The sequence below is a fragment of the Phocoena phocoena genome, chromosome 5 (genome assembly GCF_963924675.1).
Source record: "Phocoena phocoena chromosome 5, mPhoPho1.1, whole genome shotgun sequence".
Taxonomy (NCBI): domain Eukaryota; kingdom Metazoa; phylum Chordata; class Mammalia; order Artiodactyla; family Phocoenidae; genus Phocoena; species Phocoena phocoena.
This window is the reverse complement of record NC_089223.1, coordinates 13,004,306-13,027,949: the sequence shown is the minus strand read 5'-3', so window position 1 is coordinate 13,027,949 and position 23,644 is coordinate 13,004,306. Positions and strand designations below refer to the sequence as shown.

The 23,644-nt window shown below is 37.3% G+C and overlaps 1 protein-coding gene across 1 annotated transcript in view; it reads left to right on the top strand.

Annotated features, from left to right (window-relative positions):
• Nucleotides 1–457: 457 nt before the first annotated feature.
• Nucleotides 458–23,644, top strand: part of HPGDS (hematopoietic prostaglandin D synthase) — a 28,643-nt gene continuing 5,456 nt past the window's right edge. The window contains exons 1-4 of the mRNA XM_065878284.1: nucleotides 458–590; nucleotides 7,250–7,342; nucleotides 12,707–12,816; nucleotides 17,572–17,670. Of these exons, the coding sequence (XP_065734356.1) occupies nucleotides 458–590; nucleotides 7,250–7,342; nucleotides 12,707–12,816; nucleotides 17,572–17,670 (435 nt within the window). The remainder of the gene's footprint in view (nucleotides 591–7,249; nucleotides 7,343–12,706; nucleotides 12,817–17,571; nucleotides 17,671–23,644) is intronic.

The following is a 23,644-nucleotide window of genomic DNA, read 5'->3' as shown; positions in this document are numbered from 1 at the left end:
GTACCCTGCTCTTGCAATCCTTACCCAGCTGTCCTCACAAACTCAGCTGTGTCACCAAAGCAAACAACGAACCAAATGTCGACACCATTCATTATGTGTCTAAAGGCAGGACAAAAAATTCTTAAAATGCAAAGTCTTTTACTCCATTCTCTGAAGTTTGGTATATAGATACCCTATTACTCCGATGTCTTTTTACAAATAAAACTGGAATTTGATTATTTCACTGGAATATTCCATCTAGTTCTTAAAGAGAGTCAAGATTTTATTTCTATCAAGTTTTCTCCATATGTTATTGGGGTCGTGATTTATAATTCTGGTTTTGAAATATCTTCTAATATCTCTGGTTATCTCAGAAGATGCCAGAAAGTTTTCAAAAAGTCCTCCAAGAAAAATGTTGAAACATCTCTAGAGGGCTGTTAAAATAATTCCTCTATTTTTCTCCTTCCAGAATCGCACCATGCCAAACTACAAACTCACTTATTTTAATATGAGGGGGAGAGCAGAAATTATTCGTTATATATTTGCATATTTGGACATAAAGTATGAAGACCACAGAATAGAACAATCTGATTGGCCTGAAATCAAGTCAAGTAAGTAGCACAAATGTAGTTCATGGAAATATATGTAGAGAAAATGTTTCTAGAACCTTTTGTCTTTCCTCAGGGAAAGGAAAATAGAAAGGGTTTAAAATCTCATGTAGCTTTACACTGAGAAGCAGCAGTTCAGGCAAGTTAAATAAATGCTCTGTGACCCAGAAAATTTCCTACTGAGGTGAAGACACAAACCTGACAGAGGGGGCATATAAAAATAACACAACATGAAGCTTTATCAAAAGAGCTGAAATGGAGGAAATACTGAAGTCAAACTTTTGACCATTGGACTAGCCTGGCCTTACTCAGATATCAATAATATTTGGATGGTAGATAAGATGAGCTGCTGTAACAGAAAACAAAACTCAGATAGCTTAAATAACAAGGAAATGAATTGTACCACATAACTGAAAATCCAGAAGTAGGCCAGGTTTCAAAGGATGGCTTTATCCATTTTTCCTCCTCAGTGTGTTGGCTAAATCATGAAGCTGGTAGCAATATGTTTGCTGCAATTCCAGCCTCGCAGTGTTGAAAAGCAATTTTGAGAGGCTAGAGGAGAAAGCACTGCTTCCTTAAGTGTTCCCAGAAGAATGAGGAAAAACTTTCCAGGAGACCTCAGCAAACCTCTCATGTTTCACTGGCTCAGATTGGGTCACGTGTCCATTTCTGAACCAATCATTGGCAAAGGGAGTGGGAGGAACCTTAGAATCATCTAGTCCACCTCTGAAGTAGGGGATGGAAGCAGTTTTCATGAGACTTTGTGACCATATAAGAGAGGGGTGGGTACGTGAACAAAACTGGGGTCTGTCTGATCAGAGGAAAGAGCAAATTTACAAATTGGGCGGGTAACACAATGAACACATGCTACTTAGCACTCAGGACAGTGAGGAAGAATTAGAAATATTATTAAACAAACAAAAGTGTGTGGTTTTCAGTTAAGTTGTAAGTCATCCTCTAGATGCTTGCCATGTTCCCTGGAAATACTAAATATTAAGTGTCTAAAATTTATATTTTTATGCTAGATTATTAAAATTTCAGATAAAAATGAAGCTGAAGAAAACAACTATATAGCATTTGTAGGCTATCAGAATTGGATAGTCTGCAGACCCTATTTCATTTAATTTCTCTAGCACGTCAACACAGGATGTATTATTGTTTCTATTTTATAGTTGGATTAACTATTCATTTTATAGTTGGAAGCACACAGAGTTTAGGTATTTTTTCCAAGTTCACAGCCCTAGCAAGGTACAGCTGATTTTCAAACACAGGTCCATCTAATACTATAGCCCAAGTTATTTGCACTAGATAATGCCAACAAAAATAATACCATGATAATTGATGTATTCACAATAAGTATTGCCACTTGACTTTTGGAAGCATGAGTTTCTCTGAAGTCATTGCCCCTGTAATTACTCCTTTTCTTATCAGAGAACTCTTCTCCGATGGGATAGAATATCTTATTTCCTGTTCTTCTGAAACTTTACCTTTAATATCCGAGCATTTCTTCTGATATCAGAATTTGTACATGAGCTTCTGTGGACATAAAATAGGTGAATATTAAATTTATCCATTAAATAAGTCAAGATGAATAGCAAGTTGTGGAGGTATTACATATAACAAATTCTGCCTTTTAGTTTTTAGATATAAGTTCTTTGTATTCTTTATACCCTATTCTACCTTAACTTTTCATTATGTTATTAAAAATGGAATTACTGCATTTTCTTAATGTTTTCACATATTCTTAGAATTGAAAGGGATCTTCAAGTTAGTGATGGTTAAACTACAGTTTCAAATGCTTTAACATACACCCAACACAAAAATGGCTTAAAGAGGATAAAAATGTATTTCTTTTGCATAAAAGCCCAAGTTAGTATAGCAGTTCTACCCCGTGATGTTGTCAATGATGAGGCTCTTTCATTTCTGTTCATCTGCACCCGTAGTGGGTTCTTATTGCCACAGTGTGAACAGTTCACCCTCCTTCCATATCCCAACTCACAGAAAGCGCAGAAGAGGGAAGAGAACACATCTCTTCCTTTTAACAGCCTGACCAGAAAGTTGCACACATCACATCAGTTATATCTGTTTGGCAAGAAATTAGTCACATGGTCATGCATTACTGCAAAGGAAGCTGGGAAACGTTGACTTTATTGTGGACAACCATTTTCCCAGCTAAAAATCCAGGATTTTATTACTTTGAGAAAAAAAGCAAAGAATAGATATTGAAAAGCAGTTTCTATTACAAATTGTATCTGGTATCATCTCCTGTCCAATTTAGGGATGCTCTCTAGTGTTTGAAACTCGCTATGACCATCCCCTCTGCTATAATCTAGAATATCATTGGATATTTCTATTAAAATTTTCTTCCTGGTCAAACCTGGTAGATTGTACACATGTGTTTAATCTCTCCTTTAATAACATTAAAGTACTTAAAAAAAAGTCACCACCCCCCCAAGGACAAAGAAATCAACCTTGAATATGATAGCACAAAATTCTGGAAGCTAGAAAACCGGCCAAAGAATGGTAAGGTGACTTACCATTAAGGCCAGTGATGCTCAAATATAAGCCTGGAGGAGGAGAAGGCAAGCTAAATCACCCCAGAGATCCTCCAAAGGGTCAGGAATTGGTTGCAAAAGATAACTTTAAGAGCTGAGCTGATACAGGGTTGCCTGGAAAAATATGAAGAAGCAGTATGACCACAAGTTCCCTCTCTCTCCCTGGAAGAAGCATAGAGATTACTTTCAAGAGGATGGACCAGAGGATTCTAGGACACCAGGCATGTCTCGGACACAATGCTACAGTAAACATGGCATTCAGTGGAAGTCTAGAAACTAGATGGTGGGACCAACAGCCCTTTCCCCTGCTCTACAATCAATGGCAACCAGACTAATATCCCTCACACAGGAAATGGGAGGAATTCTCTCTGGGGAAGCTGATCAGTCTAAGAAAAATGTCTAACAGATACTGAACAGATGGGGATCCCTCAATGAATTTGCCTAGCCCAATCTGTGGGCAAGCCCCTCCTATGCACACTGAGATTCCAGTGAGCTTTTACTTCTTTGCCCTTTTAAATAGTAATGGCAAGTCAAAAGTTAACCCATATTTGCGAAAACCCTCTAATATAAAACAGACCTAAAACCAAACACCTCTGGAGATGTCAAGATGGTATAGCAAGAAAACAAGTTCAAAAATATAAAATCCTCAGAGAAAAGAGAAGATATTCTATACAATCTTAAAGGAATGTACGGAGACAAAAAGTTCTTGGAAATGAATGTCGGATACAAAGAAATCAATAAAATGATGAAAACTAAGTAAATCCCCCAGAAAGCACAATAGGATAAAAACGAAAAATAAGAGAAAAAAGATAAGGAAAATTGAGAATGAAACAGTTTAGGAGGTCCAACATCTCCATGAAATTCTGGGAAGGGAGAACAGAAAGAAGAGGGAGGAAAACTTAAAAGAATCTTCCTTATACAAAATTGAAATTATGTCCATGTGGCTTTCATACATTGGTCTTGGACTTACCATTTTAATCCATGGAGAACAAATTATTTTTTCTCTCACATCCAGTTATTATAAGACATTTAGTAAATTCAAGACATCATAGAGAAAAAGCCATTGCAGTACAGTCAGTTTAATGAAAACGCTCTGAAGATAAGGAAGGTCTTTGGCTGAATTCAGAATTGAGTCCCTAGGTAACTCATTACCTGTATCTCTATTTAGATGTCAACTTTTGGAGCTTCCTTGATCGTTTCTCTGATCATTATTGTGAAATTCAGTCCACCCTTCCCACCCCTGACTCTACTTCTTGATTTAGGTACTGTTTCCTATGGACTGTCTGAGATCTGCAATCACATCTAGGTTCAAAGGACAACTCTCTTCTCTTCCTGGAGTGTTCCATTTATTTCCCCTGGTTTGGGTTTGCTCACCACCCAAGTAGAACAAGCTTCTGTTAGACTCTGTCTGCTAATTTACGTGTAGTGCCTGTGCCTGCAAGCATAGGAACAGCACAGAGCAGAATGGGACCATCACTCCTGGCACAAGTGTACACATTTTACTAAGACGTTTTACCAAGATCACAGTAGCTATGTTGGCAGCCATATCATACTGAGGCCTTGCATTCAGCACCACTAAATCTCTTAAAGCTTTTTGACAGGTGCTCCTGTTAAGTTACAACTCCAACACCATGAAATTCTTTTTTTCTGGAACCAAATAAAGGACTTAGCATTTGTCTTCTTAAGTTGCTTCTTGTTAGATGCAGCCTATATTCCAATTGTTGGCAATTATTCCAAGCTTGGCTAAAATGCTTCCAGTAGCTGAAAGCTTACCACCTCATAAGAAAACACATTCCATTGTAATAGCTCCAAAGGTAACAGAATTATTCTTCATCTTGAGTTAAAATATGCCCTTTAGGACTTCCCTGGTGGTGCAGTGGTTAAGAATCTGCCCGCCAATGCAGGGGACACGGGTTCAAGCCCTGATCCGGCAAGATCCCACATGCCGTGGGGCAACTAAATCCTTGCGCCACAGCTACTGAGCCTGCTTTCTAGAGCCCGCGAGCCACAACTACGGAGTCCATGCTCTGCAACAAGAGAAGCCACCGCAATGAGAAGCCCGCGCACCGCAACGAAGAGTAGCCCCCACTCGCTGCAACCGGGGAAAATCCCGCGCGCAGCAACAAAGTCCTAACGCAGCCCACCACCAAAAAATTAATTAATTAATTAAAATATGCTCTTTAAAAATTTCTTCTTGGTTCCCATTCTGCATTTTAGAGATAGTCCAAATAAGTAAGATTATTTTTCCATTTGATAGCTATGCCATATTGGAGATGGTTTTTATGTTCCACTTCATTTGTTCTGTCCTCTTCAGTGAAGAGTGGTAGAAGTTCTTCAGCCAATCCTCATATCATGTGATTTTTAGACCCTCTCTAACTTGGATACTATCCTCTGGGCTTGCTTTGATTTTTAATGTCTTTCAAAAACATGGCTCTTAGAACTAGAAAACAGCTGAGTAAGAGTTCCAACTGGATTTCACCTCTCACTTGGCTCTCCCCTCTATCAGGTGTGTGATCTGGACTACTTCTATAACCTCTCTTCATCTCATTTCCTCATTTATAAAATGAGATGGTAGTTAATACCTACTTCATAGGGTTGTTGTAAGTACCAGAAGACTGAATGGGCACATTAAATATTTAGTACAATGCCTAGCACAAAAGGAAGCTCCCCTCAAAATGTCAGGCATGTTAATTCCCTCTTGATTACATACTTTGCTTCAAATAAGGCATCACAGTTTGTATCAGTTTTATTTGGGACTTTGTTTTGCTCACTGCAGTATCTCAAACACCTGGAATAGTACTTGGCACACTTATTAGGTAAGTGTTCAAAGATGTTTTTATTCCTGATGTGAACTATAGTTCATCTTGTACTTATTCAGTGCAAACGAAAGACGCTTGAAGGTTGATTTTAGGAGCTGTGTTACAGTCATGGGATTATGAGTGGCACTTTATTCTTTTCCCTCTTTCCAAAATAATTATATGTCCCAACCTAAGGCACTGGTTGGGAAAATTGTGATTAATTCATATGGCAAAATGTATGCTTTAAAAAGTGATGTTTTATTGATTTAGAAAGATTTAAAAAGGTATCATCAAATTTAAAAAAGTGGTTTACAAACATATATACATTATGATTTTGTTTTGATATATATATGGGAAAGCAATTAAAATATTTATCATTGTGTGGTAGAATTATTTTTATTTATCTTCAACTTAGAATTTTTCTATAATGAAGAATAATAAATTATTCTCTGACAAAAATATAATAGGTTTAGATAAGAAAACAAAGTAGGATTTACAGATAAATATTAATACACCTGCTATGAGTCTGTCCTATATTTGTACAAATATGCTTGTCGCTTACTATATACTTCAAATGATCAATAAGAATTTGGTTAAGTTCCTCATCATAACTCAATATCAAACTCTTCATATTCCTCAGACTATGATTTTAAAGAATAATTAATGTAATCTCTGAGGACTGAAAATTTAATAAGGCTTTAAAAGTTTAAAAAAATTATATAGTAAGTATGTGAGATAATATATAATATATATCGATAGTATCACTGTAAACTTGGGGTTTAGACCCAGTTCTGTCACTAAGTCTATAGCAGCTCTTCTAACAACTCTTCTTTTCCCCTTTTCTAAAAAAATTGAGGTATAGTCGCTGTTCAATATTATATAAGTTGCAGATGTACAATACAGCGATTCACAATTTTTAAAGGTTATACTCCACCCATAGTTATTATAAAATATTGGCTGTATTCCCCATGTTGTACAATGTATCCTTGTAGCTTATTTTATACCTAATAGTTTGTACCTCTTACTCCCCCACCTCTATCTTGTCCCTCCCCTCTTCCCTCTCTCCACTTGTAGCCACTCATTTGTTCTCTATGTCTGTGAGTCTGTTTCTTTTTCTAACAACTCTCTTTTTTTAAACTTGTAAAATGTAAAGATTCCACTAGAGGATGCCTAATGTCCCTTCTAGAATAAATATTCAAGAATTCTGTAACGTTACTATCATGTTTTATTTCCACAATTATCAGTAAAATGGAAGTATTATAACTTGATTTTGTTCTGGAAGTTGATTCTTTGCTCATTTTATGTTAAGCTCTTCCATTTGGCAAAATTCCCATTTTGGAAGTCGATGGATTGAACCTTCACCAGAGCCTAGCAATAGCAAGATATCTGACCAAAAATACAGGTAATATATTGTGTGTAGTTTTTGATAACTGAAATAAAAACACATGGCATATATTCAATATTCATTAAGTAATGTTATTACTGAATGGGATTAAAATATAGTGCAAAGGAGAATGGGACTCAGTGCCAGAGAAGTATAAATATACCATCTCTACCAGTTTAATTTCCCCTGAGTTCCCTAGACAATTAATTTTATACTGCCTACAGTCTCTCCTGCCCCACACTTCCTTGTCCTCAATCCCTTATTGGAATTTAGCTGAAAAATTAGACAGATGTGTCTGAACCCAAACTTTTGCTAGCATGCATATCACAGGTTATCAGAGAAGATTAATTAATGGGAAATACGTGTGGCATAGGGAGGCTGAAATGACTCATACTATTAAAATCATGTACCCAATGTCTTTCATCCTAATCATGCTAAAAAAAATAGAAGGGGAGTCTTCTTTGCCTCCATAAAGTGCCATCTGAGGCCTCCTGAGTGGGTAGTTGGCTACTGGACTGTTTAGCGTATGCGCTAATGTGATGAGATGAGGAGTAATAAGGGAAACTTAGTTCTCATCTTTACTTGGTGCCTTTCCCCATCTTATGCTCTGCTGTCTTCTCTCTCCCCTCACACTCTCATAACACTCTTTCTGAGTGAAAGGCTACATTTGGCTTCTTTTAAAGACCCTTTCTTTATAAATAACCTGCAGAATCACCATGTCCCACTCCTGACACTGACACCCTCTTTGCTACCCCCAAAACCACTATGATCCAAGCTGTAGAGACATGGTTATCTTTTTCTTTTTTAAATTCGTTTAATTAATTAATTTATTTATTTGGCTGCGTTGGGTCTTCGTTTCTGTGCGAGGGCTTTCTCTGGTTGCGGCAAGCAGGGGCTACTCTTCCTCGCGGTGCGTGGGCCTCTCACTGTCGCAGCCTCTCCTGTTGCGGAGCACAGGCTCCAGATGCACAGGCTCAGTAGTTGTGGCTCATGGGCCCAGTTGCTCCGCGGCATGTGGGATCTTCCCAGACCAGGGCTCGAACCCGTGTCCCCTGCCTTGGCAGGCAGATTCTCAACCACTGCGCCACCCAGGAAGCCCGAGACATGGTTATCTTACCAATAAAATGGGCCATAATTACTAGACCTTCATTTTTGGACCAAAGTAATGTATGTATGTTAAAAATACAAAAATTTGTGTTACACTAACACATTTCAGCCAACAAAAGATTTTGGAAGTTTAAAAGAGATGGAGGGACTTCCTTTGTGGTCCAGTGGCTAAGCCTCTGCACTCCCAGTACAGGGGGCCTGGGTTCGATCCCTGGTCAGGGAACTAGATCCCACATGCCACAACTAAGAATCCACTTGCAGCAACTAAAAAAAAAAAAAAAAAATCCCACATGCTGCAACTAAAAATATCCTGCGTGTCGCAACTAAGACCCAGCAGAGCCAAATAAATTAATAAATAGATAGATAGATAGCTAAATATAAGAGATGGAGATGACTTCTGACTATGGAAATTTGACTTTGAAGTGGAAATGACATTTGAGTTGAGCCTGAAAAGATACCTAGAATTTCAAGAGAAAGATTTGGACTTGAGCAGTGTTTCTCAAATTTTATGTGCATCAGGATCACTTGGAGGCTCCTTAAAACAGATTGTTCAGCCTTGTCTCCAGAGATTGTGGTTCAATAGGCCTAGGGTGGGAAATCTGCATTCTTACCAATTTCCCAGGTGATGCTTATGCAGCTGGTCCATGGAACTCACTTAGAGAATCTCTGGACTAGAACATTCCAGACAGAAAAAATGGCAGGAGAAAAAGAAAAGAACTTCAAAATTTGCTGGGTGGAGCGGAAGCAGAAAGAGAAAGGGATGGAAAAATAGATTCTGGTAAGAAAGAGCCAGAGTATTAATGTCATCCCTTAAACAATTGTAGAGTTTTTTGGGGTTTTTTTTGCAGTACGCGGGCCTCTCACCTTTGTGGCCTCTCCCGTTGCGGAGCACGGGCTCCGGAAGCGCAGGCTCAGCGGCCATGGCTCACGGGCCCAGCCGCTCCGCGGCATGTGGGATACTCCCGGACTAGGGCACGAACCCGTGTCCCGTGCATCGGCAGGCGGACTCTCAACCACTGCGCCACCAGGGAAGCCCCTGTAGAGTTGTTTTTAAATTGAGATAAAATTCACATATAACATTACATTAGTTTCAGGTGTATGACATAATGATTCAGTACATGTATATATTGCTAAATGATCACACAGTAAATCTAGTTAACATCCATCACCTCACATAGTTACAGATTTTTTTCCTTGTGATGAGAACTTTTAAGAACTACTCTCTTAGCCACTTTCAAATAGATGGTATTCTTAGCTATACTCACCATGCTGTACATTACATCGCCAGGGCGTATTTATCTTCTAACTGGAAGTTTGTATCTTTTGACCACTTTCACCCATTTTACTGCCCCTACCCCTGCTCCTGCCTCTGGTAACCATCTGTTCTCTGTATCTATGAGTTAGTTATTAGCAGTAATTTTTAAAGATTCCAGTATGAGTGAGATCACACAGTGTTTGTCTTTCTCTGTCTGACTTCAACTTTAAATTTTTATCTGGAAAACAACATAACCATGGCTATGAACTTAGGAAGATTATTCTGGCCATACTTTGTTTGGCATGACTGCAGGGGTGCCTATTTGGGAAATATGAGAAAGTTTGTGAAGATAGAATCATCCTAGGGTTAGAAGACATACTGGCATGTGGAGGGAAGTCTATTTGAGCAGGAGAGTAAGGGCCAGGCAGACGACACCTGGACATAGTTCCTTATTCCCATAGCTCCTTGGCCTTATCCTCTTCCTCGTCCTCTTCTTAAAAGAAAAAGTTCCTTAACTTGCAGTATCCTTTCCATTGTCTGTCTTTCCCAGTTAGTCGTAAGTGCCATGCAGGCAAGGAATTGATCTCCTTTGTTCACTGCTGTAGCCCCAGTTGCGGCCGACCCCAAAGGATACATAGAGAACTATCCCAAAGGAACTGAGAGGGCTTCCCTGGTGGCGCAGTGGTTGAGAGTCTGCCTGCCGATGCAGGGGATGTGGGTTCGAACCCCGGTCCGGGAAGACCCACATGGTGCGGAGCAGCTGGGCCCATGAGCCATGGCCGCTGAGCCTGCGCGTCCGGAGCTATGCTCCGCAACGGGAGAGGCCACAACAGTGAGAGGCCCGCGTACTGCAAAAAAAAAAAAAAAAAAAAAAGGAAGCTGAGAATATGGCTCTGGAATTTAGGACTAAACTGTTGAATGAGTCATCTGTATAAAATTGACAGCTGAAGCCTTGAGTGTGGAAGTCAAAGTAGGGGTGAAAATGAGTGAAGAGACCTTATACAATTCGGAGGGATTTCGCAAGGTCAGAAAGAAGAATCAGTCTTTGAATATCACATACGTGAAAATATAGATAGCTTACAGAAGAACGCTAATTACTAAGGCATTTTCTTTCACTTTTAACAGCTTTATTGAGGCGTGATTTACATACAGTTCACCCATTGTCAGTATATACAGTTCCTTGAATTTTAGTAAATTTATACATTTGTACAAAAGCAACCTATTTTATATTTTTATTTTTTATTAAAGTTACAAGTTATAGGTGTACAATATAGTGATTCATAATTTTTAAAGTTACACTCCATTCAGTTATAATAAAATATTGGCTATATTCCCTGTGTTGTGCAATATATCCTTGTAGCTTACGTTATACATAATAGTTTGTACCTCTTAATCCCCTACTCCTATATTGCCTCTCCCCGCCCCCACTGGTAACCACTAGTTTGTTCTCTATATCTGTGAGTCTGCTTCTTTTTTGTTATATTCACTAGTTTATTGTACGTTTTAGATTCCACATATAAGTGATATCATACAGTATTTGTCTTTCTCTGTCTGACTTATTTCATTTAGCATAATACCCTCTAAATCTATCCATGTTGCTGCAAATGGCAAATATTCTTTCGTTCTTTTTTATGGCTGAGTAATATTCCATTGTGTGTGTGTGTGTGTGTGTGTGTGTGTGTGTGTGTGTGTGTATATATATATATATATATATATATATATATATATACACACCATATCTTCTTTATCCATTCATCTGTTGATAGACACTTAGGTTGCTTCCTTATCTTGGCAATTGCACATAATGCTGGTATGAACATTGGGGTGAATGTATCCTTTTGAATTAGAGATTTTGTCTTTTCCATATGTATGCCCAGGAGTGGAATTGCTGGGTCATATGGTAGTTCTATTTTTAGTTTTTTGACAAACTTCCCTACTGTTTTCCACAGTGCCTGCTCCAATTTACATTCCCACCAACAGTGTAGGAGGGCTCTCTTTTTCTTTTTCTCCACATCCTTGCCAACATTTGTTACTTGTGTCCTTTTTGATGATAGCCATTTTGACAGGTGTGAGGTGATATCTCATTGTGTTTTTGATTTGCATTTCCCTGATGACTAGTGATGTTGAGCATCTTTTCATGTGCCTGTTGGCCATCTGCATGTCCTCTTTGGAAAAATATCTATTCAGTTCTTCAACCCAGTTTTTAGTTAGATTATTTGTCCTTTTGATGTTGAGTTGTATGAGCTGTTTGTATACATTGGATATTAATCCCTTATTGGTCATATCATTTGCAAATATTTTCTCCCATTCAGTAGATTGTCTTTTCATTTTGTTGACAGTTCCCTTGGCTGAAATGCAACCTATTTTAGAATGCTTCTACACTGAATCATTTAAGAATGATTCCTTAGCAAAATGATGGTCAGTGAATGGCAGTAAAGAAAAAAAACAACACTTCTATTATTTTAAACTTATAATTCCCAGGAAGCAAACAAATGCTCCTGACAAAAAATTATCTGCACATGTAACAGTAATTCTTTCTACAAGATAAATGATAATGTATGTACAGGTTATTTATTGTAGTATCACTTGCACTAGCAAAAGACTGGAAACAAACCTAATCAGTTGAGGCTAGTTAAATAAATTGTGGCACTTCCACTTAAAGGAATCCCACGTACCTGAAAAAAGAGCAAGGATGCCCTTAAGGGACTTGTAAGAAAAGACCTCTAGGATATATGGGGGAGGTGTGTTTTGAGTGGGATACCTATTCTTATTTTCATTAAGAAACAATGGAAGAACACAAAATAAATGAATGAAAATGGTTACCAATATGGTAGGTAGGTAAGGAAGCAAAATGAAGTGAATGGGTCAGAGGTGGAAGTTAGCCTTCACTGGATACTGTTTTATATTGTTTTGAATTTTCGAACCATATTAATATATTGCCTATTTTAAAAAAAGTTTTAGTATAGTAAAATAAATTGAGCATATTCTTGGGCATAAAATGGCCTGTCTCTATTCCATAGATTTGGCTGGAAAAACAGAATTGCAACAATGTCAAGTTGATGCAGTCGTGGACACATTGGACGATTTCATGTCTCGTTTTCCTTGGGCAGAGAGAAAACAAGATATAAAAGTAATGTGATCAGTTTGCTGTTACTGCTATTAATCATATCCACTTGCCAAACATTATGTTAGGTGCTTTTCAAAGTTCCTTTTTATCAAAGTAAGACATACATCTAGTTTTAAAATATCAAATTATATTAAAAGGTTTAAAACAAATTACTACCGTGATTCCCAGCCTTACCTCTTCATATTAACCCTTCCTCAGATGCAACGCTCATTTTAACACTTTTAGCTGTTTCTTTAGGATTTATGTATCTCCATATTTTCTATAGGATATGTAAATATGGCTTTCTTTGATTCACAAATTTTAGATAGATGGGCCTCTCACTGTTGTGACCTCTCCCGATGCGGAGCACAGGCTCCGGATGCGCAGGCTCAGCGGCCATGGCGCACGGGCCCAGCCGCTCCGCGGCATGTGGGATCTTCCCGGACCGGGGCGCGAACCCGTGTCCCCTGCATCGGCAGGCGGACTCTCAACCACTGCGCCACCAGGGAAGCCCTAGATAGTTCTGATAGACTTATTATAGTAATTAGAATTTATCTCTTACATAGTCATTCTCTTTGCTTCCCTTCCCCCAAACTCATAATATTAAAATTTTGTGGTGAGGGGGCTTCCTTAGTGGCGCAGTGGTTGAGAGTCCACCTGCCGATGCAAGGGACACGGGTTCGCGCCCCGGTCCGAGAAGATCCCACATGCCGCGGAGCGGCTGGGCCCGTGCGCCATGGCCGCTGAGCCTGCACGTCCGGAGCCTGTGCTCCGCAACAGGAGAGGCCGCAACAGTGAGAAGCCTGCGTACCATAAAAAAAAAAAAAAAAAAAAATTTGTGGTGAAATCTATATTCAGTCATTACATTAGTATGCCTATGCAGATATTGTACAAAACTGTGCATTGTGGTATACTTTGATTATATTTCCTTTCTCACTTTCCTCCTCAAATTAGTAATTGTCTTTTTTTCATTTGCTTAATTCTTTTTTACTTTTATTGCTGAACCTTCCCACACTATCCAATGGCCTGCCAATGCAATTTTTCACAAAGTCAATGATATCAGATCATCTACTGTTTCCATTATTTTCTTGGAGTTATCGAGCCAGAGATTTCCATTCTCCTTTGTAGAGCTGTCTAGGTTTTTGCACAGCTGTCATCATTGGACTTCCCTTCACTGCCATCCCAGGAACGTCTTTCTCTTGAGCTGGAGTCCTGTTTCCTGGATGACGTCCTCTGTTTTTATTTACTCCCTTGTTTACATCTCCAGTATTCATATCTCTTATCCTCAAGACTTCTTCATGTAAAATTTTGGAAACTGTTGTTATCCTCATTTTCCAGATGAAGAAAGTGAGGTTCATGTAGTGTAAATAACTTACCTAAGGTTACTTAGCTGGTAAGTGGTACACAAGGAATTCAAATCCCGACACTCTGGCTCAGACTCCATGTTCTTAACCACTGGATGTAATGCCACAGTGGTAGCAGCCATTCAAAACAGCTGTGCAGGAGTATTTATGTACATGTTATGGCTTAAGGCCTGTATCCAAAAGCTACAGCACAGAACAAATGGCAGTCTTATCAACTTACTTAAGCATATTTATTCTAAATACTGTTTAATTAGGACCCTCTGATTTAAACAGAGATATTTGGAACATAAAAGTATTCACATTTACCGATTCCCTGACATAAATGTAAGGTGTGTGGGGACACACACACACACATACGTATATATACAGATACCTGACTGACCAGAACAAGGTCTTAAATAAAAACTCATCTTTGAGGATAAAAACACATTTGGGCTCTGGAGTCAGACTGCCAGGCTTGAATCCTGATTCTTTTTACCAGTTGTCACTTAACTCCCTATCAACTTTTCACATTCTATGTCTGTAAAGTAGGGATATCATAGAATCTGCTTCAAAGTATGTTGGGAGGATTAAATGGTAGCATAAGTACCTACGGCTAGGTGGAAAGTGTTCACTAAATATTAGTTATTATCGTGTTTTTATATAATTCAGTGCTCATTGTTTTTCCTTTTCTTTGTCAGACATGACATCTACATTCCACATATCCTTATAAATGCAGAGACAAGTAGATGCATAATCCTCTCAATTTAGAAAAAAAAGTATCTAAAGGTTTTTGTTCCATGTGGGCTTGCCCTTCTCTACTTCTCTATTTTTCCATTCTCCTTTTCTCCCAAAGGAAAATGTTCTTTGAACATTTATGATAAGGGGAACTCTACCTTTGTATTAGAATAACAATGCTCTTACATGCCACCTACCTCAGAAAAACAAATTCACAGGACATATTCCAAGTTCATGAATAAATCATATGAAGGGACAACATGTTGCAGAAATAATTGCGAATAGCTAGACTATCTGATTAATAAGCAGGACCTGGCCAGAATACAATGAAAAATACACAGTTCTTTTGCATCTCATTACTTAGTCTCTCCGTAGTGGGTTGCATTGCTGCCACCTTGTGGTCAGATAAAATTTTCAAAAGCAGAATATTGATACAGTAAAGATGGATGAACAGTGAAAATAGTCCTCTTCTTATATGTTCTTTAAAAATCTATCGAGTACACATAATTATAAATGTTTCATGCTAAAAATTCCATTTCCAATTTAAAATTAAAAAAAATTAAAGGCAAAGTATGTCTCTGAGCATTGGTCACACTGATAATCCTTGAATTTATCACTAGTGTTTCTGTGGTTATTCAATGTGTCTGTTTCAGTTTCCTCATCTGAAGAACAGGGTAGGGGGTTGCGGGGGGGGGGGGGGAGGGTGATGGATCAGCAGGACTGAAGGGACAGCAGTGGCCCATTTCCAATCCTAAACGATTTGGGCAGTGTGGATTTTAAAATGGTGCTTTGGAGAAATATGCAAACCTCCCTAAATCCTCTAAATGTCATTTGATAGAATACAATAGCAATGACTTTTCAATGTGCAAAAATCTCCTTCCTTATAACTCTCTGGGGGAGGTGGGAGGAAATTTCTGAGTCCACCAAGTAGAGGAATGGCTATCTAGGGTTTATCAGAAAATGCATTTTAAAAAGGATATGTAAGAAAATTTTATCTTCTTTAGGTTATTTTGGTGAGTATTCTTTAAAATGACTCTTAAATACTAATGGTTATGCTGTTTAGCAATTTACATTTCATTTGAGTGATATGATTCTCACCAAACACATAAAGAGAACCTGGGCTAAGGAACTCAAGAGAGCAGAGATAAGATTTTTATCTGGCACTGCATATACAAAGCATTGGTGTACCTTAAGCTGTGGAAATGCACAGTAGAAAAAGTAGCAGAATCACCCAGGTGAACGCACAGGAGTTTTTGGAAAGCTGTACAGCATCTACATCCTGTTCCATTTAACTCCCTCCTGTTTCTAGCTATTCTAGGACAGCCAAGCTGGCTATTACCTCCCCAACTGATGCTGATCTAAGCTAAGCTATGGGAAATGTCACGTGTTTCTGGGCCCATTGCCTCTTAGCTCACAGATTCTGTGGAAGGGACTGAAGGATTCACACTATTTTATTTAGAACTATGAATATCTTAACCATAGAGAGAGAACCTTATGTACAAAGGTGGTATAGAACCGTGGAAAGCATGTAAAGTCAAAATAATGACAAACTTCCCAACCTTTAGTACCTGAAATGTGGCAAACCTATGTAAATCTGTAATGATGCTTTTGCAAACTGTGCCCTACAAATATAAGGCATTATGTTATAATAATCTATATTACCCAGCTAAGTCATAATAGTAACAGGAAGTAAATTGGTGAGAGATTTATCCACTATTTGACTTATCTTAATAGAGGCTGATTTTATTACAGATTTTATAATATTCATTCATTTGTGAATATTAATGATATATGTATATTTTATAATATTTTGAGTTTGGCTTACATTCCATATCCACAATACAAACTAGCCTGATTTTCGTATATAAACAAACAAATACTTCTTACCAAGAAAGAGGCCATGAATAAATTATTTGGTCTTCAAAGATTCAAGTAAAAACACAAAGATAATTTTTTTAAATGGATATATCTGTTATTTTTTCCCAAGGATATTATTTGGTTTGTAATAATATCTTACATATTATATCAAAAGGGGGCACCTTGGATTCATTTTACAGATGATAGTCAAGGCAGAGAAATCTCACCCTAAGGTACAATGTCAAGCCAAACAGAGGAAATCTGCCCAAGAACATTACTATTCATTATGGATTACTTCTGTTAAGTGTAACTGTGAGATGAAAGACTGCTAAACTGGAGGAATCTTACAAAATAATAATATTTTATTAATAACAGTCTTACAAAATAAATTTTATTTACAAAATAAATTAATTTCTTTACCTTTAGTTAAATTATTTCACTTTAAAGGGAGTGAGCCTAAAAAAGGTAGGGAATTTTAGAAATGTAAAAATATAATGGAGTAATTTTCATTAACAAAAATTAAGATAAAAAACCATGAAAAGATTTTATTGATGAAATATTTAGTCATTATATACAAAGAAACAATAAGAACTGATGACAATATTTATTTTTTAATCCATGAGTAATAAAGGGAAGAATAAGATCTATAGAAAATCAGACCTGAATCTCCATGCCATTCATTTTAAAAAACAAACAAGCAAGCAACAACCACCAATAACAGGTAGCTACTTCCTTTTTGAACTCATGTGGGAGAAAGAAGATGGAAAAATCTACTTCCTCTTCAACTCATTTGTTTTTCTTCTTATTATGCTTAAATGAATCTTTTTTCTCCCTCTCTTAGGATCAGATGTTTAAGGAGCTACTCACATGTGATGCATCTCATCTTCTGCAAGATTTAGACACATACTTAGGGGAAAAAGAGTGGCTTATTGGTAACTCTGTGAGTACGTTTTACATCTTAAAAAAATACAAGCATATACATATATGGATAAACCAAAAACTTTATAAAAATGTATTGAAAAAAGTGTTACTCATAGGGACGGAGTAGGTTAGAGAGCAGGGACAAAAGCTAAACTTCTCTGAATAAAACTTTTTCAGTGGAGTTAACTTTGGAAACATGAACTAAAATATTTTATATAATTATATAACAACAACAAAAACATTTTAAAAAGCTATCACTGACAAACTAAAGCAAAGTGAAACAAATGAACTTGTGTCAAATTGGTGCACAGGGTATGTGGAGAAGTACCTGTGGCCTCTATTAGTGAAACACTATCTTAAGAAACATCGTCATTTTTAAAAACACAGTGATTTGACTATACATCTCATTATAGATATTTTCTCGGGACAAAAAAATAATAATTGTACACCAGTTTCAGTTCACGATGTACTTTTTCTTAAGGTAAAGACAACAAGCATCTTGTGTCTCTTTTTCTCGAAAAAATGACCAGTCTAGTTGTTCTGGCCACCCTTTGGACCCAGATTCTGGTCTCTAAATACTAAAAGTAACCAGAACTTCTTGGAGAAATAGCTCATTCTCAGTTTGGGACAGGAAATGTAAAACATGAGCCGGGAATACTTTGACATAATAGAACCAAATAAATTATCACAAACCCCCCCACACACGCCACCAGAGTTGTGTCAGAACGACTTAGCAGTCAATTTGTAGAAGCTCTCACTGGCCAAAGATGAGAAAATTCAAGCCACAATAAGAATATTAACTGCAATGGATTGAAACAAATCAAAATGAATGAATCCATGAGTTTATGACAACCACCATCACCAAATACACACACACACACACACACACACACACACACACACACACACACACACACACCTCAAAACCAAACAAAGCTACATTGGTGACTTTTAGAAGATGTTATGGAGCCAAATTATTACAAATTTTCATTGACTTATGATGGGATTATGTCCCAATAAATCCATCGTAAATTGAAAATATCGTTAAGTCAAAAAATACACCCAACCTACTAAGTATCATAGGTTAGCCTAGCCCACCTTAAATTTGCTCAGAACACTTACATTAGCCAACAGTTTTGGGCAAAATAATCTAACACAAAGCCTTTATAATAAAGTGTTGAATATCTCACGTAATTTATTGACTATTGTAGTGAAAGTAAAAGACAGAATGGTTGTATGGGTACAGAATGATTGTAGGTGTATTAGTTGTTTACCCTCCTGATTATGTGGTTCACTGCCACTGCCCAGCATCATGAGAGAGTACCATACAGCATATCACTAACCTGGGAAAAGATCAAACTTCAAAATTCAAAGTGCAGTTTCTACTGAACATGTGTCACTTTTGCACCGTGGTAAAGTCAAAAAATTGTAAGCTGAACCATCATAAGCCAGAGACTGTCTGTATTCCGAAAACTGTTAAAAACAAAAAAGTTGAGGGGTTTGAATAAAGCATTTATCGTGCCATTCCTATGCCAATTATACCTCAAGATAAAAAAAAATTGATGGACAACGTTTGCCTACATAAAGGTATTCTAGTTAATAAGTAAGGAAAGAGGACTTCCCTGGTGGTCCAGTGGTTAAGAATCTGCCTGCCAATGCAGGGGATACAGGTCTGATCCCTGATCTGGGAAAATCCCACATGTCACAGAGCAAATAAGCCCATGCAGTGCGCCACAACTACTGGAGCCTGTGCACCGCAACTACTGAGCCCACATGCTCTGGGGCCCTCGTGCTGCAACTACTGAGCCCGCGTGCCGCAACTACTAAAGCCTGTGTACCACAACCTAGAGTAGCCCCTGCTTGCCGCAACTGGAGAAAGCCCAAGTGCTGCACGGAGACCCAGCGCAGCCAATAAATAAATAAACAAATAAACAAGGAGAGTTTAAAATAAATCATCACCATTTTCCAACCCATGATGAATCAATGGATCTAAGCATTGACTATCAACAATTGTTAATATCACAAAAAAGGAGAGAACCAGACATTACGGGCCTACTGACAGAGGAGTGCACTGCCCCCTACGAAGTAGTCTTGCCAAGAGAAAAATCAAATCTAAATCTGATTTAGAAGCTGTGGTAAGCTGGGGTCCCTGCTTTCAAGGAGACTCCATTCTAGGAGACGAGATACTGCTTTTTGACATGCTCTTGTGACTTATTTTAATCACTGTCTGCTGAGTCCTGAGGAGACAGAGAAGCAAACTTGCCATATCTTTTATGTTCCTTTCTCTGCCCTTATTGATTGAACAGTTTCTAAGAATGTAAAATATTTTTTTCCTTCTGCTTTTTATTAAAATTCCTTTGTAACCTATCTCCTAACCCCATCTCTTAGTGCTCTCTCCCTTCCTCAAAGTGTCCCAAACACTCTGGTGTTTTGTTTTTTCCTCGGACACAAGTCATACTCCCACCTAAGAGCCTTTACACTTGCTCCTCCTTCTGCCTGAAATGTTTAATCCCCAAATCACTGCATGTCTGGATCTTTTTTTCATCATTCAAGCCTTAGCTTAAATGTCACCTCTTAAAGAACTTCTCTCCCCGATCACTTGAGACTCCCTCTCATCACTCTACTTTGTCTGTATCACCTTTATCACTTTACGATTTTTTTTGTTTTTAATTGAAGTATAGTTGATGTACAATATTATATGTCACTGGTGTACAATATAGTGATTCAAAATTTTAAAGATTATACTCCATTTATAGTTATTATAAAGTATTCGTTATTTTCCCCATGGTGTACAATACATCATTATAGCTTATTTTATACATAATAATTTTTATCTCTTAATCACCTACTCTTATATTGCCCCTCCCCCTTCCCTCTTCCCACTGATAACCACTAGTTTGTTCTCTATATCTGTGAGTGTGCTTCTTTTTTGTTATATTCACTAGTCTGTGCTATTTTTTAGATTCTGCATATAAGTGATATCATACAGTATTTGTCTTTCTCAGTCAGACTTATTTCACTTAGCATAATATACTCCAAGTCCATCCATGTTGCTGCAAATGGCAAAATTTCATTCTTTTTATGGCCAAGTAGTATTCCATTTATATGTATACCACATCTTCTTTATCCATTCATCAGTTGATGGATAGGTTGCTTAGGTTGCTTCCTTATCTTGGCAATTGCAAATAATGTTGGTATGAACACTGGGGTGAATGTATCTTTTCAGATGAGAGCTTTCATCTTTTCCAGATATGTACCCAGGAGGAGAACTGCTGGGTCATATGGTAGTTCTATTTTTAGTTTTTTGACAAACCTCCCTACTGTTTTCCACAGTGACTGCTCCAATTTACACTCCCACCAACAGTGTAGGAGGGTTCCCTTTTCCTTTTTCTCCACATCCTCGCCAACATTTGTTATTTGTGTTCTTTTTGATGATAGCCATTTTGACAGGTGTGAGGTGACAATCTCATTGTGGTTTTGATTTGCATTTCCCTGATACTTAGTGATGTTGGGCATGTTTTCATGTGCCTGTTCGCCATCTCCATGTCCTCTTTGGAAAAATGTCTATTCAGTTCTTCTGTCCATTTTTTAATTGTCTTTTTGTTATTAAATTGTATGAACTGTTTATATACATTGGATATTAACCCCTTATCAGTCATTTGCAAATATTTTCTCCCATTCAGTAGGTTCTTTTCATTTTGTCAATAGTTTCCTTTGCTATGCAAAAGCTTTTACATTTAATTAGGTCCCATATTTTAATTTTGCTTTTATTTCATCTGCTTTAGGAGACAGATCCAAAAGATATTGCTACGATTTATGTCAAAGTGTATTATTCTATGTTTTCCTCTAGGAGTCTTGTGGTTTCTGGTCTTACATTTATGTCTTTAATACATTTTGAGTTTATTTTTGCACATGGTGTTAGAGAATATTTTAATTTCATTCTTTTACATGTAGCTGTCCAGTTTTCCCAGACCCACTTATTGAAGTGACTGTCTTCTCTATTGTATATTCTTGCCTCCTTTGTTATAGATTAATTGGCCATAAGTGTGTGGGTTTATTTATGCGCTCTCTATTCTGTTCCATTGATCAATGTGTCTGTTTTTGTGCCAGTACCATACTGTTTTGATTATTGCAGCTTTGCACTATAGTCTAAAGCCAGAGCGTGTGATTCCTCCAGCTCTGTTCTTCTTTCTCAAGATAGTTTTAGCCATTCAGGGTCTTTTGTGTTTGCATACAAATTTTTAAATTATTTGTTCTTATTCTGTGAAAAATGCCTTGGTATTTTGATAGAGGTTTTATTGAATCTGTAGATTGCCTTGGGTAATATGGTCATTGTAACAATATTAATTCTTCCGTCCAAGAATATAGTATATCTTTCCATCTGTTTTTGTCATCTTTAATTTCTTTCATCAGTGTCTTACAGTTTTCCAAGTACAGGTCTTTTACCTCCTTAGGTATGTTTATTCCTAGGTATTTTATTCTTTTTGATGTGATGGTAAAGGGGATTGTTTCCCTAATTTCTCTTTCTGATAACCCAGTGTATATAAATGCAACAGATTTCTGTATAATAATTTTGTATCCTGCAACTTTACCAAATTTATTGATGAGCTTTAGTAGTTTTCTGGTGGAGACTTTAGGAATTTCTATGTAGTGTCATGTCATCTGCAAACAGTGACAGCTTTACTTCTTCCTTTCCAATTTCTATTCCTTTTAATTTCTTTTGCTTATCTCACTGCTGTGACTAGGACTTCCTAAACTATGTTGAATAAAAGTGGCAAGAGTGGGCATCCTTGTCTTGTTCCTGATCTTAGAAGAAATGCTTTCAGTTTTTCCCCATTGAGTATGATGTTAGCTGTGGGTTTGTCATATGTGGCCTTTATTATGTTGAGGTAGGTTCCCTCTGTGCCCACTTTCTGGAGAGTTTTTATCATAAATGGATGTCGAGTTTTGTCAAAAACTTTTTCTACATCTATTGAAATGATTATATGGTTTTTATTCTTCAATTTGTTAATGTGGTGTATCACACTGATGATTGACTTGTGGATACTGAAAAATCCTTGCATCCCTGGTATTTTGCTAGTATTTTGTTGAGGATTTTTGCATCTATGTTCATCAGTGATATTAGCCTGTAATTTTCTCTTTTTGTAGTATATTTGTCTGGTTTTGGTATTGGGGTGATGCTGGCGTCACAGAATGAGTTCAGAAGTGTTCCTTCCTCAAGAAATTTTTGGAATAGTTTGAGAAGGATAGATGTTAACTCTTCTCTAAATTTTTGGTAGAATTCATCTGTGAAGCCATCTGGTCCTGGACTTTTGTTTCTTAGGAGTTTTTAAATTACTGATTCAGTTTCAGTACTGGTAAAATTTTAAATTAATTTTTATTGGAGTATAGTTGCTTTACAATGTTGTGTTAGCTTCTGCACAGCAAAATGAATCAGCCATACATATACATATATCCCCTCCATTTAGGACACTTCAGTTTATTAAGTAGAGTTCCCTGTGCTATACATTATGTTCCCATCAGTAGTCTGTTTTATACATAGTATCAATAGCGTATATGTGTCAATCCTAATCTCCCAATTCCTCCCACCCCACTCCTTTCCCCCTTGGTATCCATAGATTTGTTCTTTGTGTCTCTATTTCTGCTTGGCAATTAAGGTCATCTATACCATTTTTCTAGATTCCACATATATGTGTTAATCTGTCATACAGAGTTAAGTAAGTCAGAAAGAGAAAAACAAATATCGTATATCAGTACTGGTAATTGGTCTGTTCGTATTTTCTACTTCTTCCTGGTTTAGTCTTGGGAGATTGTACCTTTGTAAGAATTTGTCCATTTCTTCTAGGTTGTCCATTTTATTTGCATATAGTTGTTTGTAATGGTCTTTTATGATCCTTTGTATATCTGTGATGTTGGCTGTAGCTTCTTTTTCATTTCTGATTTTATTGATTTGGGCCCTCTTCCTTTTTTTGTTGATAAATCTGGCTAAAGTT